This window comes from Zootoca vivipara, chromosome 12 (genome assembly GCF_963506605.1).
Source record: "Zootoca vivipara chromosome 12, rZooViv1.1, whole genome shotgun sequence".
In the NCBI taxonomy this organism is placed as follows: Eukaryota; Metazoa; Chordata; class Lepidosauria; order Squamata; family Lacertidae; genus Zootoca; species Zootoca vivipara.
In genome coordinates this window covers 42,027,201-42,043,755 of record NC_083287.1, presented here as the reverse complement: position 1 = coordinate 42,043,755, position 16,555 = coordinate 42,027,201, and the positions used below count along the sequence as shown (strand labels likewise).

The 16,555-nt window shown below is 41.9% G+C and overlaps 1 protein-coding gene and 1 long non-coding RNA gene across 5 annotated transcripts in view; both read left to right on the top strand.

The window, feature by feature from the left end:
- Positions 1-16,555, top strand: part of PARD3 (par-3 family cell polarity regulator) — a 568,363-nt gene that overhangs the window by 244,814 nt on the left and 306,994 nt on the right. For all 4 annotated transcript variants that reach the window (XM_035129016.2, XM_035129014.2, XM_035129013.2 and 1 more), the window contains one exon: positions 6,415-6,546. In XM_035129016.2, the coding sequence (XP_034984907.1) occupies positions 6,415-6,546 (132 nt within the window). The remainder of the gene's footprint in view (positions 1-6,414; positions 6,547-16,555) is intronic.
- Positions 11,416-16,555, top strand: part of LOC132592866 (uncharacterized) — a 31,836-nt gene continuing 26,696 nt past the window's right edge. The window contains exon 1 of the long non-coding RNA XR_009558421.1: positions 11,416-16,544. This is a non-coding gene — a long non-coding RNA (uncharacterized LOC132592866). The remainder of the gene's footprint in view (positions 16,545-16,555) is intronic.

The following is a 16,555-nucleotide window of genomic DNA, read 5'->3' as shown; positions in this document are numbered from 1 at the left end:
GACTGCATAGGATTTGCAGAGCAGATATAATGCAGATGGATTATTTTGAATTATTGTCTACATAAGGAGGCAGTATTTCTTGTGGTATATGGTAGTTTTTCCTCTTTAAAATGCACCTGGGGGAAACAAACAGTTTTGTGTCTCTTCATTTTTTTGGTCTTATTAAACTACCAGCAGGATTAAAGCCCAGCTCGTGCATTGTAATTACACTACATCAATCACCATATGCTGTTTTGTTTGTTTTGCATTATCTTTATTGAGATTTTACTGTGAGATTAATGAGTGGAGAGTGAATTGGGGAGTGGGAGTGGAATTCATCAGAGCTCTTGGGGCCTGAGAAATAACAATGTGAACTGTACTTAAGTTCAGAGTTTTTGGTTTTGCATGTGTACATACAAGCAGGATATCATTTGTGATTGTTCCTTTGTAAACAAGATAAAATGACTGTGGCATTTTGACTTGGACTTTATTCTCCAGGTATGGTTCATATTCTCCACTGCCGACTGTCGAAACAGAATATTGGTTGCTTAGTGGAAGAGCCATTTATCACCACTGACCTTAATAATTGCCTTTTCTGTAAAACTTTTTGGCTTTAGTCAGACCTTGTTTATCATTCAAAAGTATCAGGGAATAATAAAAAAAGAATAATAAAAAAGTATCAGGGAAACACATTTAACCTGGGATGTTGAGCTTTTTATGAGTGTAAGGGCACTGGAATTAAAATACAGCACTGGCTTATGAAAGGGTCTGCTATCTTCTCACAGCATTGCTATCTAATCATCTACTCTTTATGTGTAAGAGATTAGTTTTACTCATAGAGCTGCAGAGGCAGGCAGTTTTGAAAGGGTTTTGATAATCGGGATGGGTAACAAGTGGTCATTTCCCCCCAATATCTTTCTCAGAATGCAGATTTTCTGGTCCTGCTTTTCATCGAAGAATCTGAGATAAATGCCTTCTCCCCCTCTTGTCTCCCTAATAATTAGAACTAAATTTTTATTATTTTTTAAAATACTCTTCCTGTTTCATCCTCCCTTAACTATTTTGTATTAGAATAATCTTTACAGTGTGCATGTGCTCTCTTTCTCCTCCATTATTCTTTTGGTGGCGTACATAAAAGATTAATAGATCCCTGATATTGTGCCATTGGAGCTGGCCCCTCTGTATGTCGTGGGGACATCACCTGTCCTGTCTGCTTTAGTTTACAAGGTCATGGCTCTAAAATCATCTGGAAATAGGCAGAGTGTTAAATTGCACTGTAGAATGATAAAATAAACTGAATCTACCCAGAGGGGAATAGAGACTGCCAAGCAATGGTGTCCGTCTCATTTAATATATACAAACACTTGTAACAAGTCACTCGCTGACTGACACAATTAGTCTCTATGTCCCCATTATAGAGGAAGCCTTGAAACATGTGCCTGACATGCTGAGTAAAGAGAATTTCTCCAAAGTGGCCTTTGTCTCAAAGGTCATGATGAAAATTGCTGGGGTGGGAGTTGTTGTTTAATTGCATATTGGTCCTTCGACTATTCTCACCTGTATGTTAGGGGAAACCTGCTGAAAGCATGATGAAATGAGTCTGTCGGTCTCTCTCTCTTTGCATACCAGTGTTAGTATTTCACGCCTCCGATGCTGCAGATGAGATTGGTGTAAATCACATGCCTGTCTTATCTCTTCCGCTGTATGTACTATTGTACTGTACTGTTGCTTTTACTTCTGTCTGTTTCCCTCTCTGAGCAAGAGAGAGAAAACGCCATGATTTCTTTGTCTGTAAGTAGTATGTAAATAAATACGTAGGTTAGGTCTACGATGTCTCACGCTTCTTGCTGTGTTATGCTAGAAGATTAGTGTGCCTATATAATTTGATATATGTCGCTGAAGCGCACTGGAGAAGAAGAGAAATGCCTTTTCCAGAGCTGCGGATACCAGAGGGCGCTCGGAGTTTGGGGCTGCTGGGTCACCCCCAGGGCGTTCTCCAACAACCAGGACTGCATGATCATGCAAACTCCCAGAGAGTTACTCACAGTCACTTTGTTCTTCCCAGGTCTTTTGAAATATTGTGTCACAGTGAACTAAGCCATGTTTTGACTAAGCATGCCATCTGAGCCAGGGCACATGGTTAAGCTCTTTCTGGGAACCTGCATAGTTGCACCATCCTGGTAAGCCATTGTTCACAATTTTAGTGAAAATATCCATGCAGCAGTGCAAATAATATGGTTCTGGTTTAATAATAATAATAATAATAATAATAATAATAATAATAATAATAAATTTTTATTTATACCCCGCCCTCCCCAGTCAAAACTGGGCTCAGGGCGGCTATCACCAATAAAATTACAATAAAGCATAAAAAGCAATTAATTAAAATACAGATTAAAATACAGTATTAAAATTTAAAATGCAGCCTCATTTTAAGTAGTCCATAAATCCAAGCCATGAGGGAGGAAAACACAGGGGTCAGACTAAGTCCAGCCCAAAGGCCAGGCGGAACAGCTCTGTCTTGCAGGCCCTGCGGAAAGATGACAAATCCCGCAGGGCCCTGGTCTCCTGTGAAAGAGCATTCCACCAAGTTGGGGCCAATACTGAAAATGCCCTGGCCCTAGTAGAGGCCAATCTAGCCACCTTATGGCTCGGGATCTCCAGAGTATTGTTGTTTGTGGACCTTAAGGTCCTCCACGGGGCATACCAGGAGAGGCGGTCCCGTAGGTACGAGGGTCCCAAGCCGCATAGGGCTTTAAAGGTCAAAACCAGCACCTTAAACCTGATCCTGTACTCCACCGGGAGCCAGTGCAGCTGGTAAAGCACTGGATGATTAAATAGTTGGTAGAAGAATGTTCCTAACGCCCTTCGAAAATCCAGAATCCAAAAATCCTGCCTGGACATCCCTTCCTCCTGTCTGCTCCACTTGACCTGTGACAAACATATAGCCCAGGAAAACAGCATTTATAACAAATGAAAAGCTTATGTGTTCAAACATCAACACTGTTTATAACCTACACATCAAATAATTGTCAGAATGAAATCTGTATAGCAAAGCACTAAGCTGTTCTTGTTTTTGCTTTAACATATATAATCTAAACCCTACATAGAGTCCCACCTACTTACCATAGCTGCCAAGTTATCCCTTTTTAAAGGGATTTTCCCTTATGCTGAATAGGCTTCCTCGCGAGAAAAGGGGAAAACTTGGCAGCTATGCTACTTACCCGCTGTGGGATATGAATAATATGCCAGTAGGAAAAATAATTTGGAACACAGAGAAGTTCTAGCTAGCATGTCCACATTGTCTCATCACACAAACAGAAGAAGAACACTTGCAGAAAGTTCCTGTTGGAGATGGAAAACTCCATGCATGAGAGCCCATGAGCAAGGAACAGAATGCAATATTCACAGCTCATTGGTGATCCCCAGGTTGCAGATTCATTTTTTTTGTCTGCCCTGCCCCCTGTTAAGTCAACTATAATTTGTTTTCCCCCTGTCAAAAGTTAGAGGCTATACAAGGTATTGTGCTGAGATTACAAAGCATTTGGTAAGACCTAGTTCTCACTGGAGGATGCGGATGGTGCTGTTGGTTAAACCACTGAGCCTAGGGCTTGAGCAGAAGGTCGGCGGTTCGACTCCCTGTGACGGGGTGAGCTCCTGTTGTTCGGTCCCAGCTCCTGTCCACCTGGCAGTTCGAAAGCACATCAAAGTGCAAGTAGATAAATAGGTACCGCTCTGGCAGGAAGGTAAAACGGTGTTTCTGTGCGCTGGTCTGGTTCGCCAGAATCTGCTTAGTCATGCTGGCCACATGTCAGGGTGCCTAGGTGTCTTCACACGAGTAAAAGGCTCCAAACTTCGTAACTGGCTTTTACAGAGTTTTATTATATACATGGAGTTTTTGTCCATGGAGTTTTCTTGGCAGGGATACTGGAGTGGCTTGCCAGTTCCTTCTCCAGGTGGATCATGTTTAGTCAAAACTCTCCACTATGACCTGTCCATCTTGGGTGGCCCTGCATGGCATAGCTCATAGCTTCTCTGAGTTATTCAAGCCCCTTCACCACGACAAGGCATTGATCCATGAAGGGGACAAGGCATTGATCCATGAAGGGCCACCTCATGAGAAGAATGCTTGGAAAAGACCCTGATGTTGGGAAAGATTGAGGGCACTAGGAGAAGGGGACGACAGAGGACGAGATGGTTGGACAGTGTTCTCGAAGCTATGAACATTAGTTTGACCAAACTGCGGGAGGCAGTGCAAGACAGGAGTGCCTGGCGTGCTATGGTCCATGGGGTCACGAAGAGTCGGACACGACTAAACGACTAAACAACAACAACAATTATATACATATGTAAAAGGTAGAGCAATAAAGTCCATGACCGTTTCAGTCAGTCAGAATCCGGAAGTGCCGGTCGGCGGGACTGCCTCCAGCAACGTAGCCTTGGGGCCCTAAATCTCCTCTTCTGCTCCCAATGCTTTCCCCCTCTGCGTAACTGGGGGGATGGAGGGACAACGTTCCCCTCCCCTCCTGAGCTGCTCAATTGCTTCTCCCCAGAAACCTCCCCTGTGGGTGTTCTGAGCTGTCAGCATCCCTCTCCTCCTGCACCCTCTCGCTGGGGTCTTCCTTGTCGGAGAGGCCCGGCACCACTGGGCTGGGCTCTCTGCTGATCGCTAGTGGTGGTCCCCTGACACCACATGACCTGGAAGCTGTACGCTGGCTCCCTCGGCCGGTAAAGTGAGATGAGCGCCGCAACCCCAGAGTCGTTCGTGACTGGACCTAATGGTTAGGAGTCCCTTTACCTTTACCTCTTTTAATTCTCACTGGGTGGTCAACTTGTGCCAGGGCTGTACTACTTTAGGCTACATGTTCCTGTTTCATATGCGGTACAGCTCACTGAGAATTAGACCTTAGCTCTCACACAGAAAGTCCCACTTCTGCAAAAATAGGTTGTAGCCCATAATTAGATGTCGAACTGAAGTACATATGTATGCTTTGAAATTCCCATATTGTTCTGAGATAATTTAAAAGTAGCTGTCTGGAGGTTTATTCTTTGCATAGAATAGGATTATGTAGCCTTGTTCTAGAAGTATGTATAGAAAATGGTAATTGCCAATCAATATAGTAGTGGGAGTTCATTATCCACCTGGTCTTCCTTGCAAGGATGCTCATTTGCTCATTCAGAGAAGCTGGAGATCTGTCATATGACAAGGTCACATCAATAAATTATGGTTTAAAGTGGTTTTCCCTCACGTCAAGTCATATTTCTTTTCCCCAACTGTGATTTTGCTTTGGCTTTGCACCACATCAGATGATTTAAATAGTTGCTGTTGGCTCTTAGCAGTAGCAGATAGGTTTTTGACACAAAGAGGAAATGGAACGAGAAGCAATATTCTGCCATACACCTGACCTGCTGCTTTCTGTCAAGGCCTTTGGATGACTATTAAATTCCAGCCAGCTCCCTTTCCACTATGGAGGGCCCTTTCCGTGACTCGCTACTTTGCCTCTTGTTTCCCCATTGTGCATTTTAATAGGACCTTAATCCCTTTTTTATATTTATTGTGCTTCAGTCTGGGGACCAGAACCACATATGTATCAGAGAGGGCACAGATAAACAGGCAGAGTGCTGTTTATTGCTTTAAGGTTTGCACCCATAGATATGTAACATAACACGAAAGAGATTGTACTAGGATTGTCTTTGTCCCAAGCAGGATTGCTATCCTTCCCCATTGGCTGGACCCTTCTTTCTTCTCCCTGGATTCAACATAAACATGGTTTGAGAAAAACTTGTTTCTGCCTTTTCTTTCCCAGAAGAAACTGTGTCTGTCCTTTTCCGCTAGCAGAATCCAGGCTTAACCTGTAAGCCAGGGTACTCTGGTGTTGAAGTGTTTAAGCACTTCAATATTCCTATTGATTAAAGACTAGTCTGTCAGGGTTTTTAATATTCTATATTCCTTTAAAACTAACCCCACTTTCTATACCTCTCCCTGCCTTAAATCTTAATAGCTACACCTTATTTGAAGCTGTTAGAAGCCCCTGGTAGAACACAGGTTCTAACACACTCACTCACCTGCAGTTTTCTAACACACTCACCATAGCGTTTGCACCACTGCTATATTTTTTTAAAGAGAAGGTCCATTTTGCATATGAGTTTTCCAGAACTGCTGTAGGGAAAACATAGCAGCCTGTGAGTGTGCAAATGCATATTGCATTTTAACAGCCCCTAGGACACACTTGCTATAAAAGTGCCATACGTAGACTTTCAGTGCTGTTCTATAGAGACCTAAACTTGGAAATGATACATTCTGTTTCATTTCTAGTCTGTCTCTGGTGTGTCATTCTTTTGAAAACCTGCTGCATGGTTAGTGCCCTTAGATAGTGTTTTTGTGTTTTGCTTTTAAATTGTATCACCTTCTTCCCTGTTTTTGTTTTGAAACAGAAAGATGAAAATTACAGAAGCCTCCCACGAGACACCAGTAGCTGGTCTACCCAGTTTCAGAGGGACAATGCTCGCTCTTCACTAAGTGCCACCCATCCCATGGTAGATAAATGGCTGGAGAGACAAGAACAGGTAACATACGTGTCTTTAGATAACACAGGTTCAATCCAAACCTTTATTTATGCAGGCACACAGAACACCATGTGCCCTTACCTATATTTTAAATGGTAGTGGTGTTAGCGTGGGCATCCTGTTGGGTCATGTTGGAAGGATATGGCAATATTTTAACAGAAAACAAGTTGGATGCAAATGCTTTGGATCTAGCAGGGGTTGCCACCTTTGGGCCCATGTTTGCATTTCAGACGGGAGACACTGTTGTGAGCATCACACGGCACACAGGCTGCAGCCAAGCACACATGGCAACCTATTCTGTTGGCTAGAATAGATTGCTTTTTAAAAGCCATTTCAGGGGCGGGCGAGGAGATCTTGTGGCCATCATGGTACGTCCCTGTGGGTGCATGTGTGCCAATGTTAGAGCTGAAACACAATATTGTGCAATGCGTCTCTTACAGGCCTGTACTATTACAGACTTTAGGTGGGGTAATTTCCATTTGATAACCCCCCCACACACACACACATAAAAACATCCCAGCACATGTACAACTGGTATTTATGAACTAAGGCTTAAAATCCTTCTATCCTGTGCTATTTTTCTATTAAATAAAGAGGTGCCAGAACTCACAATGAGCGCCTCACTTGTTCTCTTATAATGGCAATGGGTACCCACTTGAGAGGTGCTAGAACTGAGTGAGTTCCAACTGAAAAAAAGCCCTGCTTCTCTCTATAATACTGGTTGAATTTAGTTCTCCTCCTCCTGCACAATCTTTCTAGTATAAATGGGCTGCAATGAGACCAGCCTTGCAACCAGCCAGGAGATGTTTACATGGGGAAGCATTCAGGTTTCAATTCGCCATGCACAGTCTGAAGTAGTACAGTCCACCAATAGATGGATTGTATGAGACTGCTGTACAGTACCTTTGGCATCTTCAAGCCTGATTGTGCAGAGCTGATGCTCAGAGTGAAAATTCTGTCAGCTCCCACCTAGTCCATTTTATTGGTTTCTTATTGTTAACACTAGAAATCCATCTTTCAAGGCAAGTTGAACTGGGAGTTTTTAAGAGTGGTCTTCTTCTTTTTTTAAGAAAAAGGTATTCCATTTACATATTTCTGATAGTTTTGTATTTTGTGCATTTCCAAGCCCACAATTGCTGTTGAGATCTGCAGTGATATCAAAAGATACTTGAATGGTGTTACTTAACAGAGCAATCTTTTCACCTCTTTTTCTGAGTATCTTTTTTGTATGTGTGGGCTCTCCCCCCTTAAAGATCTATTAAATTTGATGTTAATGAGTCTGTATGTACCTAGAAACAAAGGATCCTTTGGTGATTTCATATCAGTGGGGTAATTAATTAAACTGAAATTGTTTAACAGGGCATGAACAGTAGAAGCAAATCTATAATGAGAGCAGAATGGAGCATAACACTGTGGAGGGTGAGGATGAGGCTTGTAAATGATAGACCAGATGCAAGGAGAATTCCTGGTTTTAACCCCTTTCCTCCCCCTGTTTTAAATCTTTAATGCATACATTTTTCTAGTGTTTAATATGCTATGTCTGTTTAGTGGAATTTGGATTACTTAACAGCTGCTGCCCACCTAGCCGTTCGAAAGCACATCAAGTGCAAGTAGATAAATAGGTACCGCTCCGGCGGGAAGGTAAACAGTGTTTCCGTGTGCTGCTCTGGTTCGCCAGAAGTGGCTAGTCATGCTGCCCACATGACCCGGAAGCTGTCTACGGACAAACACTGACTCCCTTGGCCTATAGAGTGAGGTGACCTGGAAGCTGTACACCAATAACACGAGATGAGTGCCGCAACCCCAGAGTCGGTCACGACTGGACCTAATGGTCAGGGGTCCCTTTACCTTTACTCTTGTAAACACATTGGGCAGTTTCTGGTGGTACTTCGCCCTGTGACAGATACAGCATGTCACTCTTCTTCCACCCTTCTTATCTTTCTCTTCACCAAGGGGTGGACTTAATTAAACTGGAAGGTCCTGCATTAACATTATCTTTACCTTCAAGGCATGTTCTTAGATGTGGGTGGTCTAATCAGATCAGATGCAGTGCACACTGTTTCTAATCTGGCCGGCACTCTGTTTGATGCGAGATCACTTTGCATTATTGGGAGCCTTACTCTTAAATGTACTCAAGTTTGTGGATGATGCCAAATCATCCCCAAGGATTATCTCCAGACCTGGACGAATGGGAAACAAAATGGCAAATGAGATTCATTGTAATAAGTGTAAAATGATGCATGTTGAAACAAGGCAAGAAATTTATACATATGTTTATAGGAACTCAATTTGCTGTGACAGTTCAGAAAAAGGGTATTGGAGTGGTGATGAATACCTCAGTGCCTGCAGTGGCAGTGAGAAGGAAGAACATTCAGCATTAGAGATTATTACAAACTGGATTGAAAATAAAATGGCTAGTGTCATAGTGAATTTATATAAATCTGTGTTGGAACTGCTTGGAATGCCTTCTACCCAGTTTTACTCTCCCTATCCCGTAAAATTTATTTTACTACTAGAATAGGGCAAGCAAAATGATCAAGGACTGGAACATCTTGTTGTTGTTGCTTTTAAAAAGGTGAATAAGAGCAAACATGACAGAGCTTCATAAAGTTTGGCATGACAGAAAAAAAAGTGGGAGTGAGAACTTTCCCCTCTTTCTCATAATCATAGGAATTGTGGGCACCCAATTACATAGACAGACAGTGGATTCAGAAACCATAAAATAAAGTACTACTTTACGAAGTGCATGGAATTCACTGCTGTAGAAGTGATTATAGTTACTGGCTTGTTGTTGTTGTTTAGTCGTCTTAGTCGTGTTTGACTCCCTGTGACCCCATGAACCAGAGCATGCCTTGGAAATACTCGCTTCTCAAAGCTTCTCTTTTTTTTTTAAATGTCCATGGAGTTTTCTTGGCAAAATACTGGAGTGGTTTGCCAGTTCCTTCTCCAGGTGGATCACATTTAATCTAAACTCTCGACTATGACCTGTCCATCTTGGGTGGCCCTGAACGGCATAGCTCATAGCTCCTTGGAGTTATTCAAGCCCCTTTGCCACAACAAGGCAGTGATCCATGAAGGAGAGTTACTGGCTTAAACAACTGTAAAGAAGGATGTAGGAACATAGGAAGCTGCCTTACACTGAGTCAGACCGTCAGCCCATTTAGCTTATTATTGTCTATACTGATTGGCAGTGGCTTTCCACAGTTTCAGAGAAGGGTCTTCACCTGTCTAGCCTGGAGATGCCAGGGACTGAATTTGGGATTTTCTGCATTCAACACAGATGCTCCACGCACTGAGCTACAGCTCAGAGAAACTCATGTGGTCTAGGTCTATCAATCATTATTAGGCATAGTAGTTAAGTAGTGTGCTTTCTTCATGCCCGGGGTGATGGACTTTGTGTATCTATTTTGGCAAACAATGACTTTACACCAGGCCCTCTGTAGTGTCTTGGTTGTTCAAACTAGGTTTGCTCTATGGCTAAAGAGTACTTGCTTTTACTTAGCTTGTCTATGCTTTATAAATGATGAGCCAGTGCTGACCCAAGCAAATGCTAGCCACAAGCAGGAGGTTGCAATCATCCAGTTGATCCCTGGAACCCATTATAGGATCTTACACAAGCAATGCTTGTAATTCATCTATTAATCATCCAGTGTGAATGAATGGGAGCCAGCCAGCCAGCCTATTCGGCTTGTGGTGAACTCAATATCTATTTCTGTATTTTCTGAAGAGGATCAGGCTTGTCTCTTTTTCAGCAAAGACTAATTAGAATCATAGAATTGTAGAGCTGGAAGGGACCCCAACAGTCATCTAGTCCAGCCCCCTGCAATGCAGGAATCTCAATTTAAGCATACATGACAGATGGTCATCCAACCTCTGCTTAAAAACATGCAATGAAGGAGAGTCCACCACACCTTCCGAGGAAGTCTGTTCCACCCCTGTGACTTGGCTTTAATCCTGCAATGTTACATCTCTGGATGCCCCAGGAAACTCTCTACCCATGTTTTATGTTATGTAATGACTCAGGTCCTGCCTAGTTGTCGTTGGGTTTCAACTCCTATCAGCTGCAGCCCAATGATCAGGGATCATGGGAGTGGTATTCAAAAATATCTGGATGGTACCATGTTATCTATTGCTGTACTAAAAGATAGTGACTGATGCAAGTTCACCCAGTGAACTTCATGTCTAAGTGGGGATTTGAATCTGGGTCTTCCCAGTTGTAGCCTGACAAGACAACCAGTGCTCCGTAGTGGCTCTTAAATTCACAGCATGGAAGTTCTATTTTGTGGGAAGGAATAAGAGACTACATCTTCCTTCCTCATTTTGCAGAGAATTTCAGAATTTTTTCACTGTCAGTGCAAGCTCTCCTAGCAGATTGTCTATTTCTTCAGCACCATTATGAACAAACATACATAAGGCTGCAGAGAGGGACTTATTAAGAGAATAGAGCTACCCTTTATATAAAGAAATTGCTGCTGTTCATTACACTACTCTGGACCTCATCATCTGATCACTGAAAAAGCATTTGAAAATGTGTGTGTGCTCCTTTGTCCACTCAGGTGCAAATTATCACAATTTTCAGTAATGTAAAATAATTGGCAGCCCCTTTTTTGAAGCCTGGTGAACTAGAGAGTAGCATCTGTAGTTGCTGGTTAGGAAAATATGCTTGAATATATGTATCACCCCACATTATATTACAAAGCACACTTCTTGAAGAAAGCATGAATGCTCTGAGATAAAGGTTTTCTTTCATTCTACCCCATAAAATGATGTATCCTAGATTAGCTTCTTTGCCATTCTTGGCTGCAAACATGTTGAGTTCATGACTTATAGAATACACAGGCACTCTGTATATTAAGGGTGCCTGTGTATTCTATAAGTCATGTAAAATTTTATGGATCTCTTCCAGGAATGATATTAGTGGTGTATAATAGTGTTTAATCCTTCAGAAATAATTTTCAGGAAAAAGTGAAGCAGTGTTTTGTACCCAATACACAAGCCTGTTGTGAAAACCACTACTTGCTTTAGAAATAACTACAGTATATTGCCAGCTTCATATGCAATGAGGAGACTGGCTAGCCAAATGTCGAGATTCTTCATGCAGCAGTTACAGATACAGAGCAATAACCCAACAATCCATCATATTCCTGCAAGATTGCAGGATAGCCTACTGCAGCTAAGTGGCACACGCTTGATTTTTAAAACCAGAGAGAGGTGCACTAGGAGCAGCTAAATACTATCCCTGGGTGAACCTCTCTATTTTCTAGATGTTTGTTGTTGTTGTTTAGTCGTTTAGTCGTGTCCGACTCTTCGTGACCCCATGGACCATAGCACGCCAGGCACTCCTGTCTTGCACTGCCTCCCGCAGTTTGGTCAAACTCATGTTCGTAGCTTCGAGAACACTGTCCAACCATCTTGTCCTCTGTCGTCCCCTTCTCCTAGTGCCCTCAATCTTTCCCAACATCAGGGTCTTTTCCAAGGATTCTTCTCTTCTCATGAGGTGGCCAAAGTATTGGAGCCTCAGCTTCACGATCTGTCCTTCCAGGGAGCACTCAGGGCTGATTTCCTTAAGAATGGATAGGTTTGATCTTCTAGCAGTCCATGGGACTCTCAAGAGTCTCCTCCAGCACCATAATTCAAAAGCATCAATTCTTCGGCGATCAGCCTTCTTTATGGTCCAGCTCTCACTTCCATACATCACTACTGGGAAAACCATAGCTTTAACTATACGGACCTTTGTCGGCAAGGTGATGTCTCTGCTTTTTAAGATGCTGTCTAGGTTTGTCCTTGCTTTTCTCCCAAGAAGCAGGCGTCTTTTAATTTCGTGACTGCTGTCACCATCTGCAGTGATCAAGGAGCCCAAGAAAGTAAAATCTCTCACTGCCTCCATTTCTTCCCCTTCTATTTGCCAGGAGGTGATGGGACCAGTGGCCATGATCTTGGTCTAGATGTTAAGGAGAACTAAACCTTTTAAATGAGGTGCTAGGTTCCTGGGTTGTTCTTTCTTTACCTGCAAGAATCTTATCTAGCTACCTATCTATGTATATATATGTTTTTAAAGAATCTATGGGTCCTTTCTTCATTCTGGGAGAATGTCAGACACACTTGTTGCATTCTTTTTTAGGGGAACCCACTCCCCATATAAAAATGTTTCAGAATACTATTATCTGAGAAATTGAAGCTCAGCTCTGCTTTGAATATGTAAGTCCCCCTCCCCCTGCAATGCAATCTCCACCTGTTATGACAACAGATAGCCTTCAGAGTGTCTGTGACGTCACATTTAGAAAATACAATTTTTCTCCTTATCCAACTGTTACCACAGGCTTGCGATACATCAGCTAATATCCCTGGCCAGTTTAAGCAACCTGAGAATAATATTGCTGTTATTTAAACAAGTGTGTGCTAAGGCACTAAATTCACCACTGATCACCAGTGTCCTAGAGGTTGATTTAAAACCCTAAACCACAGTTTAGCATTATAAGTATGAGCCTTGGGCTTGCGTGCTCTCCCCTGTTGCAGCGTGCATGACATGGGAGACAGGGAGCAGAGGCGAGGTATTTATTTATTGCATTTATGTACTGGCTTTCTGCCAAGAAACCCAAGGTGTCTTACAGTTCTAAAGGGCAAAGGCAAATAAATGATATAAAATATAAAGATGCTTCTCTTCTTTCTCACATGGCAGATAGTGGCCATTGATGATTGGTGAGTGAAGGTGTTGGAGGGCAAGCTCTGTGTACCACAAAGCCTGTCCTGCACTCTTGAAACTAGCTATTATGCTGCCCTCAGGCACAGTAGAGGATGTTGTCCCATCACCAGCATTGAAGTACATTTCAGCTGTCAGTCCAGTTGCCTTCTGTATGCAGAATGGCTTTGCTTTAGGCAGCAAAATGTATTGGTCCATTCCTGTACATAACGTACATAAACAAAATTTGTAGATACCAGTAATTAAAACATGGATCAGTAGACAACCTGAAAAGGTGTGTTGGGTTGAATACTAGTCTTTTGGAGCCAAAAAAAGCAGGAGTAATTTATTTAACAGTTAGAAACAATTTCTTTGTGTTAAACAAAACTATAGTTCACATACATACTTATAGGAAAACATTAGACGAATGTAGAGCACCATATTAGTTCTTCCAATAAATACAGGTTGTTTTTCATTGTAAAAATCCACATGGTAATTGTTAATAAGAGGGCCAGTGGCATTGAAATGCTCTCAGCCAATAAACTGTTTACTTTTAAAAAATTGTTTTTAACAAGTCACATTGATCAATCTATTAAATATGCTTTATTATTATTTTTTCTAACCATTGGGCATATTTGAATTGCAAATCCCTAAGTTTTTCCCCCCTTTCTCTTCTTAAAAAAATCACTTTTGAGTCTGCATCATGATTCCTCAGTGAATTTCCATTTGACGTTTGGTGAGGCTGGTTCATAATGTAATGATTCTTCATTATTTGTATACTCTGAATGTTGCACTGTTTCCTGATTACTTGAATGTTCTAATTCACAGTGCTTAAGGGCACTAAAAGATAAATATCTAGAGTGCTTCAGAATATATGTTTCAGGCTCACAAAATTAATATTTCCACACCTAAAATTATTACAAGCTCAACACTTCACAGTTAGGCCAAATTTTTGCTGTTGTCCCACTGGGACTTCAACCTAAGTGAAGAGTAAGGGAACGTTGTTGAACAGTGCCCTTAATTACTATAGTGCCAAACGAATGCACAAGTGAAATACATTAGTAGAATTAAAATTTGTCTTTTATTCCCTTGGTGGGTAATACAGTTAATGAATATAGATCTGACCAAATTAAGATAATTTATTTCAATGGTTTACATCACTGTAAAAGTTTTAGTGCAGCATAGACTGTTCATACAAACTTTAAATAGAAGCAGTTCTTGTATCCGCTTCGAATATTGTGAAGGTTAAAAGTTTTAACTGTATTAAAGCAATTCACTTAATTATGTCTATAGAGGATATTGTTTCCTCTCCTGTGGATTTCTTCATCCACAATTCTCAATGCCAGTCAGAAGCAGTTTTTTAACATCTATTTAGAGATGTTTCCACCAATGTACTGTAATTCAAAATATTAGCCCATATTTTGACCTCCTTATCAGTATGGCTGGTGCCTATCATAAGCACTCCTTCCTTGCCGTTGACCAGTTTTAATTAACACACAATTAATTTATGACATTCACTGGAAAGCCTGTACACAACTTCTACTGAAGGCAGAGTGGTGGGGGAAAACCCAGCCAAATGGGCGAGGTATTTGTTGTTGTTGTTGTTGTTGTTGTTGTTGTTGTTGTTGTTGTTGTTGTTGCTGTTGTTGTCAAACTAGCTGAGTGGTATCTATACCAGCGTCCTCCAATATGGTATCCTCCAAATGTTGTTGGACTCCCAGCCAGCATGGCCAGATCAGGGATGCTGGTAACTGTAGTCCAAAACACCAGGAAGGGACCAGGTAGGGAAAAGCTGCTCTGACTGACAGCAGCTGTCCTGGTCTGCAAGCATTAGTCTTTCCCAGCCCTATTTTGACCTTTATTAAAATTTAGCCCAATGTCCTCAGTTTAAAATTGTTGTTCAGGAATGTCCCTAAGAGAGAGGGAGAATGTTCCCCTGCCCACCCCACATGCACCTGGAGACCCCCCCTCCCCAATTAAGAGACATATTGGTGTTGATTTCAATGGCACACTGTTGGCTGCAGTTGCCTGTTTCTTAGTATGAAGACCCATGATCTTACAATGAAAGGGAAAGAGTCTCCTAGCTTTAGATACACATAGAGGGAAAAGCCACATGGAGGATTCTTGTTTAAGAAATTTTGGGACAAAAACTGGACTGATGCATTTGTATTGGCTCTTCATGTGTCTCTAGTCCTGATTTCTCTGTGTTTATCATCCTCAACAGTTAATTAAGGATAGGGGTTCTGATCCGTATAATTAAAATTTTAATTGATTAATTACACTGATTGCTAATTTTAATGGCTCTCTTTAAACGAGTAATCATAAATTGTCTCAACAATACCCAAGCCATGTGCAGTTATCCCTTTTTGTTTTGTTTCTTTAAATCAGGGGTCAGCAAACTTTTTCAGCAGGGAGCCAGTCCAATGTCCCTCAGACCCTCGGACTACCGATATATTTTTTTGGGGGGGGGGAGAGAATGAATTCCTATGCCCCACAAATAACCCAGAGATGCATTTTAAATAAAAGGATGCCCATGTAAAAACACGCTGATTCCTGGACTGTCCGTGGGCCAGATTTAGAAGGCGATTGGGCCGGATCCAGCCCCCGGGCCTTAGTTTGCCTACCCATGCCTTAAATGGTTCCTGCCAGCACTTTGATTAGCTGCTTGTAGTTATGAGTCCAGTTTTTATTTCCAGGCATAACAAGTGTATAGAATAAATTGTTGAGTGCCGTGCAATAAAGCATGAATGGCCTGAAAAGTGTATTGAGTGAGCAGGCATGAACAGAAATCCTTCAGATTCAATATTGGGCTTTCTCACATGCAAAGGATAATGGTGCCCCAGTTGTTCAGCTGCAGCCTCATTTTAGTGTTATCTATGGGGCAATATATAAAATTCTATAGGAAATAAACTGTATGTTGAGAAGATTTTCAAAGAAGAAGGTGGGAGAGTTTGAGGAGAATTAAGGGAACTGGAAGTCAAGGGTACAAATCTGTAGGGAGCAGTGTGGTTGAGCAATAATATAAACCAATTGTGTACACCCTTCTGATGTGTGAGTCCTGGTTAGTGCAGGTTATCAATATCAATAGAGTGGTACCCTGGGTTACAAATGCTTTGGGTTACAAACACTTCGGGTTACAAGCACCGCTAATCCAGAAGTAGTACCTCGGGTTGAGAACTTTGTCCCAGGATGAGAACGGAAATCACGTGGTGGTGGCCCGGTGGCAGCAGGAGGCCCCATTAGCAAAAGCGTGTCTCAGGTTAAGAACAGTTTCGGGTTAAGGACGGACCTCCAGAATGAATTAAGTTTGCAACCTGAGGTACTCCAGAA